At 41.2% G+C, this 13,306-nt stretch overlaps 1 protein-coding gene across 1 annotated transcript in view; it reads right to left on the bottom strand.

Annotated features, from left to right (window-relative positions):
- Positions 1–5,902: 5,902 nt before the first annotated feature.
- DNASE2B (deoxyribonuclease II beta) overlaps positions 5,903–13,306 on the bottom strand; it is a 16,686-nt gene continuing 9,282 nt past the window's right edge. The window contains 4 exon segments of the mRNA XM_006776245.2: positions 5,903–6,351; positions 7,564–7,667; positions 7,669–7,717; positions 8,960–9,121. Coding sequence (XP_006776308.1) covers positions 6,011–6,351; positions 7,564–7,667; positions 7,669–7,717; positions 8,960–9,121 — 656 coding nt within the window. The 3' untranslated portion in view covers positions 5,903–6,010.

Here is a 13,306-nt window from a genome sequence, read left to right as displayed (position 1 = left end):
CGGAGATGCTAATTTTGGTAGGGTGATCAGGAAAGGCCTCTCATAAGAAATTACTTAATTGTTGAGGGACTTAATGATGAGAAAAGGTCAGTCATGTACATAGCTGGGAGAAAAGTTTTTCAGACAGCAGAATAGTAAGCACATGACTGTGAGGTGGGGTTGGGTTTGGTGAGTTTGAGGATCAAGAAGAATGGCAGTGGGTGAAGTGTAGTAACTGTCTGGGGAGATCTGGGAGAACAGCTGGAGAGGGAGTCTAGGGTGCATCATAGGCCATAGCAAGAGGTTTGACAACAAACACAGTTTGTAGTTAGTTTGAACTAAATATAGATCACTCTGTTTTCATTCTTGTATCTTACCTCTCTAGAATAGTCTTTTATATTTTTGAAGATATCTACCCTGTCCCCAATAAGACCTTTCAGAAATAGACATTTTCATTTATTTCTACTGCTCCTTCTCCTGTCTCAAGAGCCATCAGTATTCAGGCCAATTTCTTCTATACAACCTCCACTCTTTCTATGTTCCTCATAAAGGTGGTACCTAGGCCACTAACACAAGATAGAATATATCTATTTTCTTACTTCCTAATATACATTCTAGTCATATATCTCAAGATTGCATTAACTTCTTTTTTAATTTTTTCAGTCAATTAAACTATTTAGTCATATTGAGTTTTCTGCCAAAATCTCTGGATCATTTTATACATCATTTGCTGCTAAACTATATTTCCTCTCAACTTATACTTCTGTGATGGCCATTGTGGGTTGTTGTTGTTGTGGATTTAAGGGAAGATTATTACACTTATCCTTATATTTACTATTACTTGGCTTAACCCATGACACTAGCCTTTCAAATTTCCTTGGGATGCAATTTCATCATCTGCTGAATTTGATATTCCTCTTACCTGCTTAGCATATACAAATTTAATAAATATATCTTCTGAATACTCACCAAAGTCATATAAAAATGTTTATGGAGCAAATATAAGATCTGTAAGAGCAGAGACTGTCTGTCTTGTTCAGTGTTGATTCTTTTACTCACACAGTGTCTAGTCTAGAGTATGCTTGATGGATTAAATTGGGAAAAATGCTTGAGCACTTTGGTATGATACCAAGAACCTCCTTTCAAGTTGACACTATCACTACTCTTTGGATAATGCATAAAATTAATTGGACTGTACTCAAATTCACCCCAAGTTATTATCTTGACGATAAGGATATCAAGAGAGAGCTTCATTCTGTTGCAGTCCAAGGATACTACAATTTTATGATCAACCAGTCTTGTAACTCTTGTCCAAAAAAGAAGTGAGGTAGTCAGAGATGCCTAATTCTTTGAGAACCTGGTTCATGCTGACACCTTCAGATGGTCTAGTTGATCATTTTCCAAGGGTTTGCAATCTGGCCTTTTAAAGATCCACCAAAAAATCATGCTGGGGATTACACTGAAGAACAGATCTTCTAGTTTTGAAAATTGAAATGGTATTTGTCTGTCTTCCATGTTTTCTCAAAGATTTCTGGTCTTTCAGTAGTTTTCACTATAAAAGATTGGGCCTGGAAACATAAACTCACTGGATGGAGCTGAGTGATCTTTTAAAATTACATTACAGTGGCCTTGATTTTGTTGTCTCAGACCATTTTTTTCCATACCTTTTCAGTTTGAATACCATTCATCTTTACTGAAAAGACTTTTTTAGGTATTTACAAACTACTATTAATTCTAATGTAATCTTGATCCAAAATAAATATGAATATTTTTTGTTAACCACATTTTTTGTAACAAATAACTTCGTGGTTTCACATAATTCTTTATAGAGGTTGATGCCATTCTTTTACTCTTCTCTGTTCATTGGCCTTTTCCTCCCATGCTTTGTATGCACCTAAGTGATATATGCGCTTGTGAGAAAATAGGCTATATAGTTACAATGCTTTCTGTAGACCTTTTTCTCTTTTTCTTTCTCAGAGAGAAGTCATATAGTCAAAATTTTATTTTTGATAACTTCTTAACCTCTTGAACTGCATTCCTTTTAAGAGTCTTCTGCCATGGAATCATATTTTCTTTTGTATCTCAATCTCAGACTTTTAAAACTTGGACTACATTCAACTTTTCTTTCCATACTAATCATCCTGGGATCTTTTTCTTCAGGGCACTATTACTTTCATTTCATCTCATTTGCAAATCTCAAGGTCTGGTCATTTCATCTACTCTTTGGGAAATGAAATTGTCAGTATATTAAGTCAAAAGTTAATAAATAATTATTTTGGTTGAATAAAACCCTTAGTAAATGTCTGAATATTTGAATCTCTATCATTATTCTTTCTTTTTTTAATTATTTTTTTATTAACTTTAGAGAGGATGGGAGAAGGAGAGAGAGATAGAAACATCAATGATGAGAGAGAATCATTGATCAGCTGCCTCCTGCATGCCCTCTACTGGGGATCAAGCCTTTGACCAGAATCAAACTTGGGACGCTCTATCCACTAAGCCAAACCAGCTAGGGCTCATTATTCTTTCTTATTGTATCCCACAAAATGCTTCATATGAAGCATATTTATTATTCCATTCTACAATTTCAAGTTTACTTCCCATTTTACATACGAACACAGAATAATCGATATTCTGTGTTGGCATGTATAACACCTGAGATTGTGAAATTGTGAGAATTGTCTATGACCCATTTCTCAATTATTATTCCAATTGAGATGATTTGGTACTACATTCACATAGTTATTCTTGTGTCTACGTGATTTAGAGAAGAATTGTTTGCTTGCAAGAAACAGGAACCTACTCAAGTTAACTTAAACTTAAAATGAGGCATTTGATGAAAGGATATAGGGGTATGTCATAGACTATGTGACCAGGGAGAATAACTGGGCTCTACAAGGAACTAAGTTGGGAACTGATATCACTCTCTCTGTGCTCCTTTAATCTTGTGGTACGTTTGCACCATTCTCCAGCCTTTGCAGCCCGGCATCCTCTGCTTTACGGTGCACAAGGCAGAAAATGGTGATGTTATCTTCAATGGACACGACCCTCCAGATGCAGTTCCCTATCCTCAAAACTCAGTGTTGGCACACCTGCTTTAAACTCACTCTCAAATCTGATTGCCTTGGCTTGGCCTATGGCTTAATTTCTTTGGTGTCACAGGCCAACTCTTAGTCCAGTTATTTGGAGCTGGAGTTGGAGGATACCAACAGATTGTGGAAAATAGTTTTTCTAAGACAGGTATGGGGCACAGCAAAAATGATTTGGGATTTTCATATTAGAACTGCCTTCCTCTTCTCTATTTAGTGCCATAGGTTGTGGTTTTTTTATTTTTATTTTTTCTCCACTATCACAAAGTTGTTTACAGCCAAACACATCCTATACTTCTTTGTAAGATATACTCCCATCTTAGATATGAGTCTTTCATTCTAGTGCTTATTTTAAACCGTCGTTTAGAACTTAAATTCCATTAATTGATCTCTCCCAAATCCTCCCATTTCACTCAAAGAGAATCAACAAAAACCTCCTCCATATTCTCATATATTTCAGTTGCCTTCCAATAATGTCATTCTCCTAAAGACATATTTCAGTCTCCCCACAGGAATCATCATAATTGGGTGGCATTCTTGGGCATATGTTGAGAAAGGCAGCAATGCTAGCTCACTTTCATTTATTGTGACTGCCTCTAAGCTCCACCACAGGGAACTTCCAAGACCAAGATATGTATTTTTTTTCCTCCCAAGTATTTGGTATCCTTGAACTACTGGGACTATCTATGATAATAAAAGCATAATATGCTAATTAGATCAGATGACCTTCTGAAGCCAGGGCTGCGAGGGAAGCCTGGGTCCTGGGTGCCAGAAGAAGCTGGTGCTGGTAGCCAGGGGAAGGAATGCCTACTCTTGCACAAATTTTGTGCATCGGGCCTCTAGTGTAGGTATAAAAAATAAAAGTGCTGTCTAAGTGAGAGACATGCAGTTTTTAAAAAAAATAGCAAATGCCACATGATAATACTGAGCCTCTATACCTCTCAAGGGACACTGGAAATGTTAATGGGGTTCATTTTTCTCACTAGTAGGGAGGGAAGTAATAACCCTCTCTGTGTGGATGGGGATAAGTTAAGTCTTCAACATCAAGGTCAAAGCCACATTTTACAGAAAAAGTGACTTAGTTCATGAGGACAAAAGAGACACTTTGGAAGCTGTTAGGTTAATTCCTTCAGAATACTAGGATGTCAATTTTGGTGGAAGCCATGAAGTTGGAAAAGGATAGTTATGTCTGATCAGAACAGTGTTCTTGGCAATGGAAATGGTAACAAGCCTAAGAAACTTGGACCGCAGAACCAGGACTGTTTTTCTGGTGTTCAAGGCTACCAGCTGTCAATGCTAAGGCACAGGCAAGGACACTACTAAGTAATGATGATAATAATAATAATAATAATGATGATGATGATGATAATATTGTCCAGATATCATAATTGCTTTGACATTGTAGACAGGTAAGGAAGGGAGCAGTTTGAAGGAAGCTCTTGTCTCTTTCGCTGCCAGGTTTCGGTAAGCAAATGTGTCTTCAACTGTTTAGCCATCCACGCTGCAAAGATGTCTAGAGTTTATATGGAGAAAGTTAGTGAAGTTAGTATTTATAATTAGTAAGTCTTAATAACAAAGTGCAAATAAAAAAGAAACAAGTTATTCTGCAATCCTTCCTGATGTGATTACTAGGTTTTTGCTAGGTTGTAAACTTCTTAAAGTTAGGAACCATATCTCAAACTCTATGAAGCAATTAGTACTTAATATATATTTATTATTATTGATTTATATAACAGCTATGTTTATTAATAAGAATTACAGAATATGAAGCATCCTGGAGTTGAAAGTATTAGATTTTGTTCTGGTTTCTTTGTTATACACTTCTTTTCCCCTAAGTTGATGGGCTAGACTTAGGTGCTTTTTCATTCCTTTCTCCTAATCTGATTTAAAATTTTTTTTAACCATACTACTCATTCTAAACTTTCTTTTGTCTTTTCTTGCTGAGTGTGGAAATTCAGATTAAAATTCCACAGTATTGTCAACTCTGTGTTAGGTTTCTTATATCCATTTCATAGATAAGAAAACCAAGGCTCAGAGAGTTCAAGTGTATGATCCAAGGTCATATAGTTAGTAAGTAGCAGCTGCAAGAATGATATAGTTTAACCATAAACCAGTGAGAAAGAAAATTAAGAGCTATAGGAGCAAATAGTATGAAGTACACAGAGAAAGAGGTTTCTGTCCTCCCCACTTGAGAAAAAAAGGTGGGCAGGAGAGTCAGAGAAGTCTCTGTGAAGGAGATGAAATTTAATCTGTAAGATTGCCAATCACTCCATGAACAATTGAGAGTTGACTAATCTGGAGCAAATGTTTTTTTCTTTTATTCTCATTTTAGTTATATATGATAGTTTATGTATAGAGAATATAAATGCAAAGTAGGTAAATTGCCACCAATCTATATAATAAAAGCCTAAGTGACAGTTACGGTGGAAAGACCAGAATGACCCGTCCCTATGATGCACACTGACCACCAGGAAGCAGACGCTCAATGCAGGAGCTGCCCCCTGGTGGTCAGTGGGCTCCCACAGGGGGAGCTCTGCTCAGCCACAAGCCGGGCTCATGGCTGGTGAGCGCAGCAGCAGTGGTGGGAGCCTCTCGCACCTCTGGTTCAGTGCTAAGGAGCAGTAAGCCAAGCAGTTAGGAGCAGCGAGTAGGTGGGTGGTAAGGAGCTAGGGGTCCCAGACTGCAAGAGGATGTCCTGGACTGCGAGAGGGCATAGGCCGGGCTGAGTGATCCCCCCACCCCCAGTTCATGAATTTCATGCAGTGGGCCTCTAGTTAGAAGATAAAGTGTTTTGCTTGACAATATGTGGAGAAAAGTGTTTGCTTGACAAGATGTGGATTTTTAAGTACATTCACAGGCTTTAATATATACAGAAGGAATCTAATGGGAGAAGATCCATTGTCAATGTTGAAATTAATAGTACATATGTCCATTCATCAAGTTTAGTTACAGTTCTCATAATACAAAACTAAACCTTGAAATGCTTGGTAAATATGCTGATTCTGGGTACAAATGAATCCTCCACTTCTGAAGGCTTGATATGGGCTGCGATTTAGGTCTCCAATACATGTCCAGCGATTTTTGGTGCCCTTTTGGGAAACACACCACTTAGCATGATCCTGATAAGAACTGAAATAAGATTGTCCAGATATCTTAATTGCTTTGATATTGTAGACATGGTAACGAAGGGAGCAGTTTGAAGGAAGCTCTTGTCTCTTTCTCTGCCAGGTTTCGGTAAGCAAGTGTGTCTTCAACTGTTGAGCCATCCAGGCTGCAAAAATGTCTAGAGTTTATAAGGAGAAAGATAGTTAGGTTAGTATTTATGCTTAGACTACAGGCCTGATGCATGAAATTCGTGCATTCAGGGGGTCCCTCAGCCCGGCCTGTGCCCTCTGGCAGTCCAGGACCCCTTGAGGGATGTCCGACTGCTGGCTTAGGCCTGCTTCCCATGGGGAGTGGGCCTAAGCCAGCAGTCGGGCATCCTTAGCACTGCAGCGGAGGTGGAAGAGGCTCCCACCACCACAGCTGTACTCCCCCTGTGAGAGCACACTGACCACCAGGGGGAAGCTCCTGCATTAAGTGTCTGCCATCTGGTGGTCAGTGTGCATCATGTGACCAGTCATTTCGCTGTTCGTTCGTTTTTCATATTAACCTTTTATTATATAGGACTAGAGGCCGTTTTCAGGCTGGCCACACCCACTTCAAGGTGGGGGCCCCCACTGGGGTGCCTAGCCAGCCTGGGTGAGGGGCTGATGGCTGTTTTCAGACTGGCCAAGCTCCCCAGCAGGTACCCTCACCCCATGGGGGTTTGGTCAGCCTGGGTGAGGGGCTGAGGGCTGTTTTCAGGCTGGTCACAGCCCCTTCAGGGTGGGGGGCCCTACTGGGGTGCCTGGCCAGCCTGGGTGAGAGGCTGATGGCCGTTTTCAGGCTGACCACAGCCCTGGGCTAGGAGCAGGTATCTAGGATTTATTTATCTTCTATAATTGAAGCCTTGAGCAGAGGTCAGGGCCAGCAGGGCAGGCGGGAAGCTTGGCTTCCTCCATTGCCGGGGGGAACCTAAGCCTCCTGCTCACTCCAGCTCTGTGGCTGCCGCCATCTTAGTTGGGTTAATTTGCATATTTGGTCCTGATTGGCTGGTGGGTGTAGTGGAGGTATGTCAATTTGCATGTTTCTCTTTTATTAAATTAGATAAGTATCTGAAAATATCCTCAGGAATGAAAATCATCATTCATCTCTGATATGTGGATGTCACAGATAACAATAATAACAACATAATTGAGATAGTGGATGGAAGAACATTTTGTAAATGCTAAAGTAATATGCAAATAAAAGTTATTATCATTATTACTAAGATGATACTTGTGTCTGAAAATGTTCTTTCCCCCCGTTTTGTACTTCTCTTCCCCTGAATAATCATAATATTTCCTTTACACAATCCCAAATGAGTTCAACAGCAGAGTTATATAGCATATTGTTTGATGATGGTCTTTCATACCATCAATAAAAGAATCAGACTTTGCAAAATGGAGGAAGTTTTGTCCCTGGGCTGACTGAAGTGCGGCCAGGTGCCGGGCAGGGGTCCCTGAAGAGCTGGACCTGCGGGATGGAACAGCTATAAATGTTTGGGTTGCAGATCAAGAGCTGAGAGTCTGAAAAAAAAAAAAAGATCAAGAAAATCTGAGAATTAAGATACAAATGGAAGTCTTGTTATATTATAGATCTTTTGTGAATTAAAAAACAGAACAAAAGTATTCCCTTCTTTAAGCCAATAGCTTTCAAATAACTTTTGAGTTAAGATAATTGACATCTATTCAGCATTTCCTACTTTGCAGGCATTATTTTACAAATATTACGTTGATTTACTAATTAGTCCTCATAGCAATCTTATTATTAGGTAAGTTCGTTTATCATGATCCTCATTTTATAGGTGAATTAATGGATAATTCATGTCACATGCCCATAGTTATAAAGCTTGTAACTGATGGAGTTGCTATGTAAACCCAGGCAATCTGGCATCGGAGGCTATATATATATATATATATATATATAGAGAGAGAGAGAGAGAGAGAGAGAGAGAGCACCAATGTTCTAATCTCCAGCTTCAGGAATGATCAATTCATGATGTGCACACCTAAGCTTTATGTTATTTGGCTGTCTAATGATTACATGAACTCCACTAGTTAGACTGGGGTTTGATTTGGCTCAGAAATCCTTGTCATAAGATGAAAATATTTCTAAGCCTTTTATCTAGAGGCAAGTCACTCTTTGCTGCTATTTACTAGTAGCAGCCACCTCAGTAAAAAGTGATTGGTAAAATGGTGTTCCTTCTCCTACTCCTCATCTATCATAGTTTTCCAAAGCCAACTAATTGGACCATTTGAGCTTGAGGCCTTAAAGGAAGATCATCTGGGGACTCAGATGGGTCAGATTGGCAGGCTACAGGCAACATGAGATCTGTACTTTTTTTTAAAAAATCTTGAAACTATATTTAAAAAGCAGTCTAGCTCTAGTAAATGAGCCCTCCCCAGGTCTCACCATGGCAAAGCCAATATTAGAATGTAGGTTTCAGAAGATCTATGAATAGAGAAACAAATGAAGTGACCAATTTATTCATATAGCCCAAATCTATATATAAAAGGCTAATATGCAAAGTGTCCCCTCAGGAGTTCGACCAGGAGTTCTATCACTCACTATGATGTGCGGTGACCACCAGGGGGAAGCGCAGAATGAAGGAAGGTCCCAGCCGGCATCTGGAAGGCCCTGATTGGCCTTGATTGTCGGCCAGGCCTAAGGACCCTACCCATGCATGAATTTCATGCACCAGGCCTCTAGTACATTAATATTGCCCCTTCTTCAAAATTGCTATCTCTTTTTGCACACACTAATGTTACCTATGGCTTCATACTGGTTATACTTGAAAGTCACACAGATGCCAGTTTGTCCATTTCGTCGCCCTGTGGGTGGATAATCATAGCCTTCTTCAGGGATTGGAGGAAACTGGGGAATAGAATGAATCAGCCAGAACCCCTGGATTCTGTTCCACAGCAGTAAACCTACCAAAGATACAGTTAATACAGATACATTAGAAAAGCAAATATCTTTTTTCAAATAGAGTTCAAAGTTACAACATTTAAGACCATTTATACTTCAGGCTAATATTTTATTAGGCCAATAATCACAAGCTATTTTTTTCAAAGGTTTCAAAACCAATTCAGGCACAATTGCCCCATTTCTGATAATAAGCCACCACAAAAGGGGGCCCAGGGCAGCCATCTCTTGAAAAGTTAAAGGATTTCTTGTTGAAACCACAGAGAAAATTTGTTTTGACAGAATGCAAATTTGCTAAATTGGAATTTGACCTTGTTAAACTATATAGTTACCTGGCAAGCTTTAGATATGCCTTCACTGCTAAGCAGCTAAGTTATTTTCAAAAGCTGGCTAAAAAGCAGAGTTGAAAGAGAAAATATCAAAAGAAGAAATGTACTTGCACTAATTTGTTGTAAGGAACTAGTGATCATATATTTGCAGAAGAATCACCCAATTCCACAAACCAGAAAAAAAAAAGAATCAAAGAGAAAAAAAGGAAAATCATGCTGAAGCATTTCAGTTAATTGTGTTTATAAAAATCTTTAGAGCCAAATAACATGAAAGCCAGCAAAGAAGAAAAGAAATTTTCATCATCTTGTGACATGGCAAAAAGAACCCGGACTAACAGGTATCTATGACTATTTCTGTGTTTATAAATATTCTAGAGGCCTGGTGCATGAATTCATACACTGGTGGGATCCAGTCAGCCCACTCTGATGGGGACTGATCAGAGGCGGGGCCGGCCAGGGCGAGAGGCTGCAGTTGTTCCAGTCATTTGATCATTCTGCTATTCAGTCACTGGGTTTTTATTAAATAGGATTAGTCAGCTCAGACAGCCATAAGAAAATATCATAAATTTGTGTGACCTAAACAACAGAAATGTATTTTTCTCACAGTTCTGGAGGCTAGAATTTGGGGTCAGATTACTGGCATGGCATTGTCCCATAAACCAGAAAGTGGTGGATTGATTGCCAGTCAGGGCACATGCCCAGGTTGCAGATTCAATACCCAGTCCAATGAGTGCAGGAAACAACGGAACAATGTTTTTCTCTCTCTCTCTTCTTCTTCTTTCTGAAATCAATTAAAATGAATGATAAATAAATAATATTCTATAAGTACGGTTTTAACAGGAAAGACATTAGTGATCTATGAAGTGAAAAACTTGTTATAACACATATATACAGCATGACCCCATTTTAAAAAATATTTATTGATATCAGAGGAAGGGAGAAGGAGAGATAGATAGAAACATCAATGATGAGAATCATTGATCAGCTGCCTCCTACACGCCCCTACTGAGGATCAAGCCTGAAACCTGACCGGGTATCATATCATAACCTCCTGGTTCATAGATCGATGCTCAACCACTGAGCCCCACCAGCTGGGCCCCATTTTTATCAATACCAAGCACATGAGGTACATTGGCAAGATCTCACTCCTAGACAAAAGTCTGAAATTGCCCAAACTCTTTTGCAGCTAGATTTCTGGATATGAATTCATTTCTGCCGATTGGATGTGCTTGCACAATATTTTGAAGGCAGAAGTGGGGCAGAGGCATCGTCCTGCAGTGTGGGATGTTTGCTGCTGGTCACCATGTTTGCAGAGATGTGGAGGTTTTCTGCAGCGGAATCCAGGCTGTGCACAGGCAGTTGTGGCAGAGGCAGTGCCCAGTGACCTGTTTTGTAGGAACTGGAGGGCACTTGCGAAGGCAGCAGTTTCCTGAACCCCAGGTCACAGTTGTGCCAGAGTGTCCTGGAATTCAGTTGTGACTGAGGGGGCAGCTCCTCCCACTGGGCAGGGAGTCTTTCCTGAGGGCCTAGCCTAATACCCACTCCTCCAGCTTTCTGATGATTTCCCAAGCACCAATTTCCTGTGCTAAATTCTTTCCTGCCCAAACTAGCAAAGATCTTAAAACATTTCGGATCCTCTATTTTCAATGAAAACAATGCTGCACAGACTCAGGTATGAGAAGCGGGTGAGGTGTTGCGGAAGGCTCCCTTCTTTGAGTCTCAGCTTCCTCTTCTGTAGAATGGAGACCAAAGATTATCTGTTCATAGTTACTGAAGACCGTGGCAGCTGTGTTTCCCGGAGATGGCCACAACATTTCCTATCCCTCCTGTAGCCTTGCCATTTTCCACCATGTCCTCTCCCTTGAAGCAGGGCTGACCTCTGACGCACTGGTAGCCAGTACATGTGTTGCCTGCAGAATTCCAAGGCCAAGGCTGAAAAGGTTCGGGGCTGCAGCCCTGCCCACTCTGCCAGGGTTTCCATCTCTGGCCCCGCCCACAGTGCTCGGGGCTCTGGCTGGCGTGGGACCTTGCCTCCTGGCTTGCTTCCCCTCCGGTGGGCGGCCCAGCACCTTGCTGCACACCATGGCTCACCTGCTGGTGCTGCTGGGCCCAGCAGGCAGGGTAAGAGCCCAGGTCAGGCCTCACGCCTCCTGGCTCCTGTGTGCCACTGCCCCCTGTGCCCCGCAGCCCCTATTCCTGCCACAGCTCCAACTGGGGCCAGACGCCTGGGTGCTGTGCACAGCCCATAGAGACTGCTGTGGCCATCCACCGGGAAAGCCTCCCCACCCCATCCCCAACTCTGGCTCCCTGATCCTGGGTCCACTTCTGCCAAAGGAGAGCTTGCCCCTGCAGCTGCCCAAAACCGAGCACCTCCAAGGTTCCTGGACCCCAAATTTCTGCCAACAAGGCAATTGCTGGCTGGCCCCACCATGATTGGGGTGTTGGGGGTGATCTGGCCTGGATCAGGCTGGTTGTCTGCCACAGTGCATATCATAGCCACCAGTCGTTCTGGTCGTTCCGCTGTAATGGTTGTTGGGTTTTTATATATATAGATTAGGGTAGTTTTGGTATGCTAACAAGACTTTCTGGTTTGTATATGACCATGCAAACATAAAACTCATTCACGTTTGCCTTATTTTTAAGTGGAAACCAAATGCCTGCCAGTTCTTTCTCTTTCAAAAACACACTTAAGAAAGCACAATATTGCTCTCTCAATGCATATAGAATCAATACTTGTGTATGAATAGAAAATGTTCAAAATTCTGTTGCTTATCTGAGCTGGATAACTTTCAGGGGCTATCTTCTGCTCAGATGAGTGTGCTATTTGACTGAAATCTTAACCTCCTGGTATGAATGCCACAGGATGTCAAGACACCTGCTGGCAAAGAGAACTCCTCCACTTGACATTAAGTCCCAATCCTTTTCCAGTCGCTCTCCTCCCCGTCCCCCTCGCCCCCAAATCCCTGTAGCAGCTAACAGAGTGGATGAGAGTGGTGGTGGGAGGTTGTTGGTGAGAAGTTGGAGAATGTGGCATATTATAAAAGTTGTTGGGTTCCATGCAAATAGGAGGGCAACTTGGCTAAATCAAAAGCATTCAATGCTCATGACATTTGACAGCCATTACAAATTATATTCTTAATCAGAGGTTGCAAACTGTCAGCACACAGGGCAAAACTAGCCCACAGATTCATATTATTATGCTTGCAGAGTATTTTTAAAACTTTGAATTAATTGCCAACATTTACACAATGGGGAGATTTCCCACAAATACTAATTTTCAACATCCTCTGAAAAATTGCATTCTGATAAGACATGCTAAGTAGTAACTGCCCTTTTAGACCAAGGGCAGTTACCTTGCTTGTTCCACCCACTTAACTTGCTGACATCTCTTGTCTGTTCCTGAAGGCATTTGGGTTTGGAACCTTCTGAATACTTGCTGCCATGAAAAGTTATTCATAATATATTAAGTTGAAAAAAGGTTGAAAACTAGTCGTTATAAAAATGCTTTAAAATATGTCTGATAGTTAAGCCTTGATTGTTGTAGTTAATACTAGGGGGATTTGACCTCCAGGCCAACTGGCTGTGAGAATCAGCTGTGTCTGCAGTGGGAAAACTTCTGTCCTCTAGGGAGGTGCTAATCTAGCCTTTGCCTGAGGCTATCAGAGAGAGAAACAAGCATTGATTGGTTGCCTCCTGCATGTGCCCTGACCAGGACTGGGAATCGAGCCTGCAACCCAGATATGTGCCCTTGACTGGAATCGAACCCAGGACCCTTCAGTCTGTGGGCCAATGCTCTATCCACTGAGCCAAACCTGCTAGACTGCGCACAAAGACCACTAGGGGGTGCACCAAGAAAGCATA

The sequence above is a fragment of the Myotis davidii genome, unplaced genomic scaffold (assembly GCF_000327345.1).
Source record: "Myotis davidii unplaced genomic scaffold, ASM32734v1 scaffold162, whole genome shotgun sequence".
Classification (NCBI taxonomy): domain Eukaryota; kingdom Metazoa; phylum Chordata; class Mammalia; order Chiroptera; family Vespertilionidae; genus Myotis; species Myotis davidii.
This window is presented reverse-complemented; position numbering and strand designations above follow the sequence as displayed.